Below are 13569 nucleotides of genomic sequence, written 5' to 3' on the forward strand. Positions count from 1 at the left end.
GTTGCTCTGAGCATTCACATACAAATATTTGTGTAGATTTATATTTTAATTTCTCATGGATCTATACCTAAGCATGGGATTACTAGGTCATATAGTAACTCTGTGTTTAACTATTTGAAGAATTGCTAGACTTTTCCAAAATAGTTGCACCATTTTACATTCCCACCAGCAAGAAGTAGGGTACCAGTTTCTCCACATCATGCCAACGCTTGTCATTGTTCGTTTATTGTAGCCATCCTAATGCGTATGAAGTGGTATCTATTGTTATTTTGATTTGTATTTCCCTAGTGATTAATGATGTTAAGTATCTTGTCTGTGCTGCTTATATCTTTTTTGGAGAAATGTCTATTCAGATCCTGTGCCCATTTTTTAATTGGGTTATTTGTCTACTTATTATGTTCTAAGAGTTGTTTATGTATTCTGAATACTAGTCCCTTATCAGACATATGATTTCCAAAAATTGTCTCCTAACCTGTGGATTGTCTTTTACTTTCTTGATGGTGCCTCTAAAGTGCAAATTAATTTTGACGAAGTCCAATTTATCTGTTTTTTTCATTTGGTTGCTTGTGATTTGGGTGTCAGAAAGCATCACCTAATCCAAGATCAGAAAAAACTTATGTTTTTTTCTAAGAGTTTTATAGTTTTGGCTGTTATATTTATGTCTTTGATCAATTTTAAGTTAATATTTGTATATGGTGTGAGGTAAGAATCAGTTGAACAGATTAGAGAATCCATAAGTAGATCCACACATATATATGGCCAATTGATTTTACAGAAAGTTGTAAGGAGAATTCAGTGGAGAGAAGATAGGCTTTTAAACAAATGCTGCTTGAGCATTATCTATTTGCCAGAAACAGGTGAACTTTGATCTATACCTGGCACCATATACAAAATTAACTCAAAACAGACCGTAGAGCTATATGTAAAAACCAAAACTATAAAAAAAATAGGAGAAAAATTTTGTGACACTGTGTTAGGCAAAGTTTTCTTAAATATGAATTTAAAAAGCACAGTTGATAAAAGAAAAAAATTGTTGGCTTGTATTTCATCATTAACAAACGCTTCAAATGACACTGTTCAGAGAATGAAACAATAAAGCACAATGTGGGAGAAAATATTTGCAAATCACCTAGCTGATAAAAATATTTATATGCAGAATAAGCAATTCCATAAAGCCCAGTGGAAAAAGTAGACAAAAGGTTTGAACAGATGCCTCACCAAAGAAGATAGTGTTTTCAAAAAGCACATGTGGGACTTCCCTGGTGGCGCAGTGGATAAGAATCTGCCTGCCAATGCAGGTGACACAGGTTCGATTCCTGGTCCAGGAAGATCCCACATGCCATGGAGCAACTAAACCCGTGTGCCACAACTACTGAGCTTGCACTCTAGAGCCCGCAAGCTGCAACTGCTGAGCCTGTGTGCCACAACTACTGAAGCCTGCACACCTAGAGCCCGTGCTCCACAACAAGAGAAGCCACCGCAATGAGAAACCCACACACCACAATGAAGAGTAGCCCTGGCTCGCCTCAACTAGAGAAAGCCCACGCACAGCCAAAAATAAATAAAAATTTAAAGGAAAAAAAGCACGTGTAAATATACTCAACGTCAATTGTCATTAGAAAAATGAAGATTAAAACCACAGTGAGGTCCTACTATACATGTGTTAAAATGATTAAAATTTAAAAGATGAGCCCATACCAAGTATTGACAAGGATGTGGAGCAAGTAGAACTTTCATACACTGTTTTTGGGAATGAAGTAGTCTTGTAATTTCTTAAAAAGCTAAACATACATTTACCATAGGAACCAACCATTCTACATATGAAAACTTGTACATGAGTGATCACATCACTGTTATTTGTAGTAGAGAAAATTAGAAACAATCCAAAATGCCCATCAACAGCTGAATGGATAAACAAATTATAGAATACCCATATAATGAAATCCTACTCAGCAATTAAAAGGAATGAACTATTGATATATAAAAACATGGACGGATTTCAAGATAATGATGCAGCACAAATGAAGCCAAACAAAGCAGTACATACTATTTTTTATATAGTATTGTAGAAAATGCAAATTAGTCTACACTTGCAAAGTACAGATAAGTGGTTTTCAGGGGACGGGACAGTAGACCTGGACGGACAAGAAGAGATTACAAAAAAGCGCTACAGGGAAACCTTTGGTGTGGGGGGGATACTGATAGATCTCTTCATTGTTTTGGTGATGATGGTTACACACTTGTAGTGATATGTCAGAACTTATCAAATTTTACACCTTAAATCTGCAACAGTTTGTTGTATATCAATTTTATATCAATAAGCACAGAAGTAACAAAAATTAGGGGTTCTGTGTTTAGGGGTGTTCTCCTCCTAAAAAAATGATCCAAAAATTGATCATTTTATTTTATCCACTAGATATAAATTACTATTTGGATTCTGTTACATAATAAAATCATTTACTCAAAATCTTGAATTATTGTGGAGAATAGCATAGAAATCTTAATTTTTAAACTTTTTTTCTTTTCCTAAATTTACTTCAAAGTAGTCTGTTATAGTGGAAAGAAAATGGATATTAGCATAAACAGATACATGTTTGAGTCCAGTCTCTACAGTTTTCTATATGTGAACTTGGGCAAGTTAATCAATATCTGAATCTATTTACTAAGTAAAATGTAGCTATCTACTTCATAATATTGTTCTGAAAATCAACTGAGGTAAAAGGGTTTTCCATAATAATACCTTTCATAGTACCTGCAATTTTCTGAATGATTTGGGGCAAGTTACTCAATTTCCTTGAATATATTTTTTGATCTAAAATAGATATCTATCTCTGGCCTGTCCTATACTACATTTCTAGTTCAACTGGAATTTTGAAAATGGATCATAGAATTAGAACCATATCTGAACAACTACCTCTACTTTAGATCTGTGGAGGAATCTAGGTCATGGGCCCTCTGGAGTAATGAGATGCCCTTTTGTAATTTCCGTCATGGTTCCCAGCCCATGTGCTTTGGCATCATTGTTAAAGGTTATTGATTTGCTTCTGAATTTCCTTCATCAGCTAATGCTAGAATGATCACTATTACCATGTGAGGAATCTCTGATACTTAAAATATTTGGGAAACAGTCTTCATTCAGATCCTTTGGCTAACAGTTACACTTTAGTATTTTTTTTAAGAGCCCAATAAAAGAAAAATTATTTTTTTAACACTGTTGGTTGCCTGGTACACATTGAAACTTTGTAAAGCAACAGTTTATTTTGGAATATGTAGACTTAGATGTGAACCTCTTCAGAGCTTTCTTCAAAACTCATTATTTAAATACCTGAGTTAGTCTCCATGAATTTAAGTAATTTTTAATGTGTACAACCAAAGTATTTAGAGTTATGTAGTATTGTTTCTTTTTATGTATTGAGTTTATTTTTCCTTTTGTAGATGGTGATGCCCAGTCACTTAAGGAGCATCTTATTGATGAATTGGATTACATACTGTTGCCAACTGAGGGCTGGAATAAACTTGTCAGCTGGTATACATTGATGGAAGGTCAGGAACCAATAGCACGGAAGGTACATATTAAGAATAACTGAATAGAAATATTTTTCTTAGTTCACATTTTCTTGTTAATTTCAGTGACTAATGAAGCCTCCTCAATTATCTTGGAGAAAAAGACCATCAGAATGTTACTGTACACTAACACACATAGAGGGTTTACTATATGCTAGCCACTGTTATAAGCACATCATATACATTATTAACTAGTTTAATCCTCATAAAAAATTCTGAGGTAAGTATTATCCCCATTTTATAGATGAGGAAATGAGGACAGAGGTAGAGAGGTGCAGGGTCTTTCAGAAAGCCACATGAGTTTACGTACTTAAGTAGGCTGACTCTGACTTTTTTTTTCTGATTAAAAAGAAAAAATTTTTTTAAATAATGAAGAAACTAAAAGTAGAAGAAATATTTTACAGCATACAATTTTCTTAAAACTTGAAAATGCAGATATTTTTCTTATCCCTATTTTAAGTTTTACAGTTACAGTCTAGAAAAATTAAAAATGACCCACTTTTTAAATTTTTTGATTAACTAAAAATTCATTTATGAAAATATCAGTATCACCATAGTAAAATAATACCAACTGCTTAAAGTAGATCTGTCAGCCTTACACAAGTATTTGATAGTGTATTTGGGTGGAGCAGAATTATTTATCTGATTTTTTATTTCTACATAAAAACGATTAAAAACCCGAATTATGTAACACAAGGGTATAAACCTCTGATAGTCCAAACCATATTTGGATTTATTTGCAACTGATCCTACAAAGTTAATATATTAACAGTTAATATTTGTGTATCTATGGTTTAGGTATAGAATTGAATTTCGTTTTCTAAATAGAATGTGAATGTGCCTTTGATTTAGTTTAGTGTAGTTTAATTCTGTTTCTTAACTTCACTCAGTCTTTCCTTATAGCCATTTCAAAGTTAAGATTCATATCTTCTAAGAATGCTAGCCATAAATTATATATATTTATATATATATGTAATGGCCTATCATTTCTATCTATAATTGCTGGAGAATTGGGTGTTTTGACTATTTGAAGGATAAACTACTCAGCTGTAAAACTATGTAGAAGAAGACCTTCATTCCTGGGATAAAGGAAAATCTGTAATATGTCTGGAGTATCTTCAAATGTGTTAAACTGTATTAATTCAACCTGAATGACATACTTTTTTTTTTCTTAATAAGTGTAGCATATCATATAGTACAGTAAACAGGTCAACTGTGGACTCCATTTGCATTTCTTCTTGAAAGAGGGCTTACTGGCATTTCTTGAAATCTGTGTCTGATAAGCAAGTTAAAGAAGATAAAGAATCATGAAGAATTCATACAGGGAGAAAAAAAAAGTTTAAGAAGTCTGTTAGGAGACTATATATTTATTTTTAATAAGATAGTTAGAATTGACTCAACTTGTAAAATAATTTGCAAACTTTAGTGTGGTTTCTTCCCTCTTTGTTTCCTGGTGCGCGAGGAGAGGGGATTAAGAGCGCTGCTTAAAGGAGCTCCAGAGACGGGCGCAAGCCGCGGCTAACAGCGCGGACCCCAGAGACGGGCATGAGACGCTAAGGCTGCTGCTGCCGCCACCAAGAAGCCTATGTGCGAGCACAGGTCACTCTCCACACCTCCCTTCCGGGGAGCCTGTGCAGCCCGCCACTGCCAGGGTCCTGGGATCCAGGGACAACTTCCCCGGGAGAACGCACGGCGCGCCTCAGGCTGGTGCAACGTCACACTGTCCTCTGCCGCCGCAGGCTCGCCCCACACTCCATACCCCTCCCTCCCCCCGGCCTGAGTGAGCCGGAGCCCCCGAATCAGCGGCTCCTTTAACCCCGTCCTGTCTGAGCGAAGAACAGACGCCCTCTTACACGCAGAGGCAGGGCCAAATCCAAAGCTGAGCCCCAGGAGCTGTGCGAGCAAAGAAGAGAAAGGGAAATCTCTCCCAGCAGCCTCAGGAGCAGAGGGTTAAATATACACAATCAACTTGATGTACCCTGCATCTGTAGAATACATAAACAGACAACAAATCATCCCAAATTGAGGAGGTGGACGTTGAGAGCAAGATTTATGATTTTTTTTCCTCTTTTCCTCTTTTTGTGAGTGTGTATGTGTATGCCTCTGTGTGACATTTTGTCTGTATACCTTTGCTTTCACTATTTGTCCTAGGGTTCTATCCATCCGTGTTTTGTTTTTTTTACTTTTTAAAAAACATTTTTTCTTAATAATTTTTTATTTTAATAACTTTATATTATTTTACCTTACTTTATTTTATTTTATTTTATCCTCTTTCTTTCTTTCTTACTTTCTACGTTTTCTCCCTTTTATTGTGACCCGTGTGGATGAAAGGCTCTTGGTGCTGCAGCCAGGAGTCAGTGCTGTGCCTCTGAGGTGGGAGAGCCAACTTCAGGACACTGGTCCACAAGAGACCTCCCAGCTCCACATAATATCAAACGGCGAAAATTTCCCAGAGATCTCCATCTCAACACCAACACCCAGCTTCACTCAACGACCAGCAAGCTACAGTGCTGGACACCCTATAGCAAACAATTAGCAAGGCAGGAACACAACCCCACCCATTAGCAGAGAGACTGCCTAAAATCATAATAAGGCCACAGACACCCCAAAACACACCACCAGATGTGGACCTGCCTACCAGAAAGACAAGATCCAGTCTTATCCACCAGAACACAGGCACTAGTCCCCTCCACCAGGAAGCCAACACAACCCACTGAACCAACTTTAGCCACTGGGGACAGACACCAAAAACAACGGGAACTACGAACCTGCAGCCTGCTAAAAGGAGACCCCAAACACAGTAAGAGAAGCAAAGTGAGAAGACAGGAAATCACACAGCAGATGAAGGAGCAAGATAAAAACTCACCAGACCTAACAAAGAAATAGACAGTCTACCTGAAAAAGAATTCAGAATAATGATAGTAAAGATGATCCAAAATCTTGGAAATACAATAGACAAAATGCAAGAAACGTTTAACAAGGACCTAGAAGAACTAAAGATGAAACAAGCAACGATGAACAACACAATAAATGAAATTAAAAATACTCTAGAAGGGATCAATAGCAGAATAACTGAGGCAGAAGAACGGTTAAGTGACCTGGAAGATAAAATAGTGGAAATAACTACTGGAGAGCAGAATAAAGAAAAAAGAATGAAAAGAACTGGGGACGGTCTCAGAGACCTCTGGGACAACATCAAACGCACCAACATTCGAATTATAGGGGTTCCAGAAGAAGAAGAGAAAAAGAAAGGGACTGAGAAAATATTTGAAGAGATGATAGTTGAAAACTTCCCTAATATGGGAAAGGAAATAGTTAATCAAGTCCAGGAAGCACAGAGAGTCCCATACAGGATAAATCCAAGGAGAAACACACCAAGACACATTAATCAAACTGTCAAAAATTAAATACAAAGAAAACATATTAAAAACAGCAAGCGAAAAACAACAAATAACATACAAGGGAATCCCCATAAGGTTAACAGCTGATCTTTCAGCAGAATCTCTGCAAGCCAGAAGGGACTGGCAGGCCACATTTAAAGTGATGAAGGAGAAAAACATACAACCAAGATTACTCTACCCAGCAAGGATCTCATTCAGATTTGATGGAGAAATTAAAAACTTTACAGACAAGCAAAAGCTGAGAAAGTTCTGCACCACCAACCCAGCTTTAACAAAAATGTAAAAGATCTTCTCTAAGCAAGAAACACAAGAGAAGGAAAAGACCTACAATAACAAACCAAAAGCAGTTAAGAAAATGGGAATAGGAACATACATATCGACAATTACCTCAAATGTAAATGGATTAAATGCTCCCACCAAAAGACACAGAGTGGCTGAATGGATACAAAAACAAGACCCATACATATGCTGTCTACAAGAGACCCACTTCAGACCTAGGGATACATACAGACTGAAAGTGAGGGGATAGAAAAAGATATTCCATGGAAATGGAAACCAAAAGAAAGCTGGAGTAGCAATTCTCATATCAGACAAAATAGACTTTAAAATAAAGACTATTAGAAGAGACAAAGAAGGACACTACATAATGATCCAGGGATCGATCCAAGAAGAAGATATAACAATTGTAAATATTTATGCACTCAACATAGGAGCACCTCAATACATAAGGCAAATGCTAACAGCCATAAAAGGGGAAATCAACAGTAACACATTCACAGTAGGGGACTTTAACACCCCACTTTCGCCAATGCACAGATCATCCAAAATGAAAATAAATAAGGAAACGCAAGCTTTAAATGATACATTAAACAAGATAGACTTAATTGGTATTTATAGGACATTCCGTCAAAAACAACAGAATACACATTTTCTCAAGTGCTCATGGAACATTCTCCAGGATAGATCATATCTTGGGTCACAAATCAAGCCTTGGTAAATTTAAGAAGATTGAAATTGTATCAAGTATCTTTTCCAACCACAACGCTATGAGACTAGATATCAATTACAGGAAAAGATTTGTAAAAAATACAAACACATGGAAGGTAAACAATATACCACTTAATAACGAAGTAATCACTAAAGAAATCAAAGAGGAAATTTAAAAATACCTAGAAACAAATGACAATGCAGACATGACTACCCAAAACCTATGGGATGCAGCAAAGGCAGTTCTAAGAGGGAAGTTTATAGCAATACAATCCTACCTTAATAAACAGGAAACATCTCGAATAAACAACCTAATCTTGCACCTAAACCAATTACAGAAAGAAGAACAAAAAACCCCAAAGTTAGCAGAAGGAAAGAAATGATAAAGATCAGAAATAAAAGAAAAATGAAAGAAATGATAGCAAAGATCAATAAAACTAAAAGCTGGTTCTTATGAGAAGATAAACAAAATTGATAAACCATTAGCCAGACTCATCAAGAAAAAAAGGAGAAGACTCAGATCAATAGAATAAGAAGTAAAAAAGAAGTAACAACTGACACTGCAGAAATACGAAGGACCATGAGAGATTACTACAAGCAACTCTATGCCAATAAAATGGGCAACCTGGAATATTGGACAAATTCTTAGAAATGTACAACCTGCCAAGACTAAATCAGGAAGAAATAGATAATATGAAAAGACCAATCGCAAGCACTGAAATTGAAACTGTGATTAAAAGTCTTCCAACAAACAAAAGCCCAGGACCATATGGCTTCACAGGCGAATTCTATCAAACATTCACAGAAGAGCTAACACCTATCCTTCTCAAGCTCTTCCAAAATATAGCAGAGGAAGAAACACTCCCCAACTCATTCTACGAGGCCACCATCACCCTGATACCAAAACCAGACAAGGATGTCACAAAGAAAGAAAACTACAGGCCAATATCACTGATGAACATAGATGCAAATATCCTCAACAAAATACTAGCCAACAGAATCCAACAGCACATTAAAAGGATCATACACCATGATCAAGTGGAGTTTATTCCAGGAATGCAAGGTTTCTTCAACATATGCAAATCAATCAATGTGATACACCATATTAACAAATTGAAGGAGAAAAACCATATGGTCATCTCAGTAGATGCAGAGAAAGCTTTTGACAAAATTCAACACCCATTTGTGATAAAAACCCTGCAGAAAGTAGGCATAGAGGGAACTTTCCTCAACATAATAAAGGCCATATATGACAAAGCCACAGCCAACATCATCCTCAATGGTGAAAAACTGAAAGCATTTCCACTAAGATCAGGAAAAAGACAAAGTTGCCCACTCTCACTACTCTTATTCAACATAGTTTTGGAAGTTTTGGCCACAGCAATCAGAGAAGAAAAGGAAATAAAAGGAATCCAAATCGGAAAAGAAGAAGTAAAGTTGTCACTGTTTACAGATGACATGATACTATACATAGAGAATCCTAAAGATGGTACCAGAAAACTGTTAGAGCTAATCAATGAATTTGGTAAAGTAGCAGGATACAAAATAAATGCACAGAAATCTCTGGCATTCCTATACACTAATGATGAAAAATCTGAAAGTGAAATCAGGAAAGCACTCCCATTTACCATTGTAACAAAAAGAATAAAATATCTAGGAATAAACCTACCTAAGGAGACAAAAGACCTGTATGCAGAAAAGTATAAGACACTGCTGAAAGAAATTAAAGGTGATACAAATAGATGGAGAGATATACCATGTTCTTGGATTGGAAGAATCAACATTGTGAAAATGACTCTACTACCCAAAGCAATCCACAGATTCAATGCAATCCCTATCAAACTACCACTGGCATTTTTCACAGATCTAGAACAAAAAATTGCACAATTTGTATGGAAACACAAAAGACTCCTAATAGCCAAAGCAATCTTGAGAACGAAAAACGGAGCTGGAGGAATCAGGCTCCCTGACTTCAGACTATACTACAAAGCTACAGTAATCAAGACAGTATGGTACTGGCACAAAAACAGAAAGATAGATCAATGGAACAGGATAGAAAGCCCAGAGATAAACCCACACACATATGGTCACCTTATCTTTGATAAAGGAGGCAGGAATGTACAGTGGAGAAAGGACAGCATCTTCAATAAGTGGTGCTGGGAAAACTGGACACCTACATGTAAAAGTATGAGATTAGATCACTCCCTACACCATACACAAAAATAAGCTCAAAATGGATTAAAGACCTAAATGTCAGGCCAGAAACTATCAAACTCTTAGAGGAAAGCATAGGCAGAACACTCTATGACATAAATCACAGCAAGATCCTTTCTGACCCACCTCCTAGAGAAATGGAAATAAAAACAAAAATAAATGGGACCTAATGAAACTTGAAAGCTTTTGCACAGCAAAGGAAACCATAAACAAGACCAAAAGACAACCCTCAGAATGGGAGAAAATATTTGCAAATGCAGCAGCTGACCAAGGATTAATCTCCAAAATTTACAAGCAGCTCATGCAGCTCAATAACAAAAAAACAACCCAATCCAAAAATGGGCAGAAGACCTAAATAGAGATTTCTTCAAAGTAGATATATAGACTGCCAACAAACACATGAAAGAATGCTCAGGGGCTTCCCTGGTGGCGCAGTGGTTGAGAGTCCGCCTGCCGATGCAGGGGACATGGGTTCGTGCCCCGGTCCAGGAGGATCCCACATGCCGCGGAGCGGCTAGGCCCGTGAGCCATGGTCGCTGAGCCTGCGCGTCCGGAGCCTGTGCTCCGCAGCGGGAGAGGCCACAATAGTGAGAGGCCCGCATACCGCAAAAACAAACAAACAAACAAACAAAAAAACAAAAAAGAATGCTCAACATCATTAATCATTAGAGAAATGCAAATCAAAACTACAGTGAGATATCATCTCACACCAGTCAGAATGGCCATCATCAAAAAATCTAGAAACAATAAATGCTGGAGAGGGTGTGGAGAAAAGGGAACACTCTTGCACTGCTGGTGGGAATGTGAATTGGTACAGCCACTATGGAGAACAGTATGGAGGTTCCTTAAAAAACTACAAATAGAACTACCACATGACCCAGCAATCCCACTACTGGGCATATACCCTGAGAAAACCATAATTCAGAAAGATTCATGTACCACAATGTTCATTGCAGCTCTATTTACAATAGCCAGGAGATGGAAGCCACGTAAGTGTCCATCATTGGATGAATGGATAAAGAAGATGTGGCACATATATACAATGGAATATTACTCAGCCATAAAAAGAAACGAAATTGAGCTATTTGTAATGAGGTAGGTGGACCTAGAGTCTGTCATACAGAGAAAAGTAAGTCAGAAAGAGAAAGACAAATACTATATGCTAACACATATATATGGAATCTAAAAAAAAAAAATGTGAAGAAGAACCTAGGGGCAAGACAGGAATAAAGACACAGACCTACTAGAGAATGGACTTGAGGATATGGGGAGGGGGAAGGGTAAGCTGTGACAAAGTGAGAGAGTGGCATGGACATATATACACTACCAAACATAAAATAGATAGCTAGTGGGAAGCAGCCACATAGCACAGGGAGATCAGCTCGGTGCTTTGTGACCACCTAGAGGGGTGGGATTGGGAGGGTGGGAACGAGAGAGACGCAAGAGGTAAGAGATATAGTAACATATGTATATGTATAACTGATTCACTTTGTTATAAAGCAGAAACTAACACACCATTGTAAAGCAATTATACGCCAATAAAGATGTAAAAAGAAAAAAAACTTTAGTGTGTATAAAATTATGTAGAGTACTTATTAAAAAGTGTCGTCCTCCAAAATTAAATCAGTGAGTCTGGGAATTTCCATGTTTGATATATTTCTGATGCCAGTGAACTCAAAGAACAGACTCTTATGCCAGTAGAACTTACTTAAAAGAATAGACTGGTTTTTAGAGTCTGAAGCCCAGCTTTGTTTTTTTTTTGTTTTTTTGCAGTACACGGGCTTTCCTCTGTTGCAGTCTCACCCGTTGCGGAGCACAGGCTCCGGACGCACAGGCTCAGCGGCCATGGCTCACGGGCGCAGCCACTCCTCGGCATGTGGGATCTCCCTGGACCGGGGCACGAACCCGTGTCCCCTGCATCGGCAGGCGGACTGTCAACCACTGCGCCACCAGGGAAGCCCCAGCTTTGAATTTTACTAATCTCTGATTGCATTGAGGAATCTGGAATTGGTAGTGCTCCTACTGTCATGTAGAAACAAAGTTAACCATCTTCCTGGACCTAAAATCATCACTAAAGTGTCTCACCTAAAATGTCAGGCGTTCAATTTAAAACAGAAACAAAACAGGTAAATGAGAAGGAAGTACAATGGGACCAAAATCCAGGAGAAACTATAGGTAATAGAAACAGACACGTGAGTAATCCAGATAATGGAATTATCAGACAGAAACCTTAAAATCCTGTGCTTGTTATGTTCAAAAAAATAAAAGATAGTTGAAAAGAAGAATCAAATATAATTTTAAAACTGAACAATAATATGAAAATATTAAGTATTAAGGACATATTATTTGAGTGAAATACTAGGCTAAAAATAAGGAGAGAATGTGTAAACTAAATGACAACATCAATAGAAAATATATTGACCAAAGCTTAAAGACACTGAAGAATGGAAAATAAAGAAAAAAGCAGACGGGCACATGGAATACAGTGAATAAGCTTAGCATACAAGTGGACTCCTCAAAGAAAAGGAAAGACAAAATGGGGTAGAAGTAATACTGGAAGTAATAGCTGAGAATTTTCCAAAAATGGTGAAAGGTATCATGCTACACATTAAAGAAATGCTGTGAATCCCAGGCTGAAAAAAATGCAAACAAAACTATACACAGTAAAACTGTTGAGAAACAAAGATATTCCTGATAGTAGCCAGAAGAAAAGATATATTACCTTCAAAGTAAGGGTAAGACAAAGAAGTGATTTCTCAAGAGAAATGAATGCCAAGAAAATAATAGTGTATCTTCAACATGCTGAAAGAAAATAACTGCTAACCTTGAATTCTATGACCAAGGAAAAGATCCTTCAGAATAATGGTGACAAAAGCTGTTTTCAGATAAACAAATTGATAGGATTTGTTACCAGCAGACTTGCACTAAAGGAAATACGAAACAGTCTTCAGAATGAAAAATTACTCCGTATGGAATCTTGGAGACACAGGAAAAAATGTTGACTGACAAAAGCACATACTGTGAATAGATGTTAAGGCGTGCTGTTTAAAATAGTAATAATTCCTTATGAGGGTGAAAATATGTATAAAATTAAAGTGTATAAGAATATTAGAATATACGTTAAGATAGTTGCCCCCAAGACAACCCCCATTATCTCCACCTCCTCATGTCCACAGCCTTGGATAGTCCCCATCCACTTTGTACCAGCATCTTGGTATTGTACTGGTCTTTGTGCCCAGTGACATATAGCAGAATTAATGGTAAAGTATATCACTTTCAAGATTAAGTTTTAGGTCAAAAGGATAAACTTACAGTTATAAAGTAAATAAGTTATGGGGATGTATTTGTACAGCATGGTGACTATAGTTAAAAATATTATATTGTATATTTGAAAATTGCCAAG

The 13569-nt window shown here is 37.0% G+C and overlaps 1 protein-coding gene across 4 annotated transcripts in view; it reads left to right on the forward strand.

The window, feature by feature from the left end:
• Window positions 1-13569, forward strand: part of USP15 (ubiquitin specific peptidase 15) — a 126609-nt gene that overhangs the window by 24473 nt on the left and 88567 nt on the right. For 3 of the 4 annotated variants that reach the window (XM_082849993.1, XM_082849994.1, XM_082849996.1), the window contains exon 3: window positions 3436-3566. In XM_082849993.1, the coding sequence (XP_082706119.1) occupies window positions 3436-3566 (131 nt within the window). Of the gene's footprint in view, window positions 1-3435; window positions 3567-5029; window positions 5387-13569 lie in introns of those variants that run through there. The other variant, XM_082849997.1, reaches the window with a different exon arrangement.

Source organism: Leucopleurus acutus (genome assembly GCF_964270905.1).
Source record: "Leucopleurus acutus genome assembly, chromosome: 11".
NCBI lineage: Eukaryota > Metazoa > Chordata > Mammalia > Artiodactyla > Delphinidae > Leucopleurus > Leucopleurus acutus.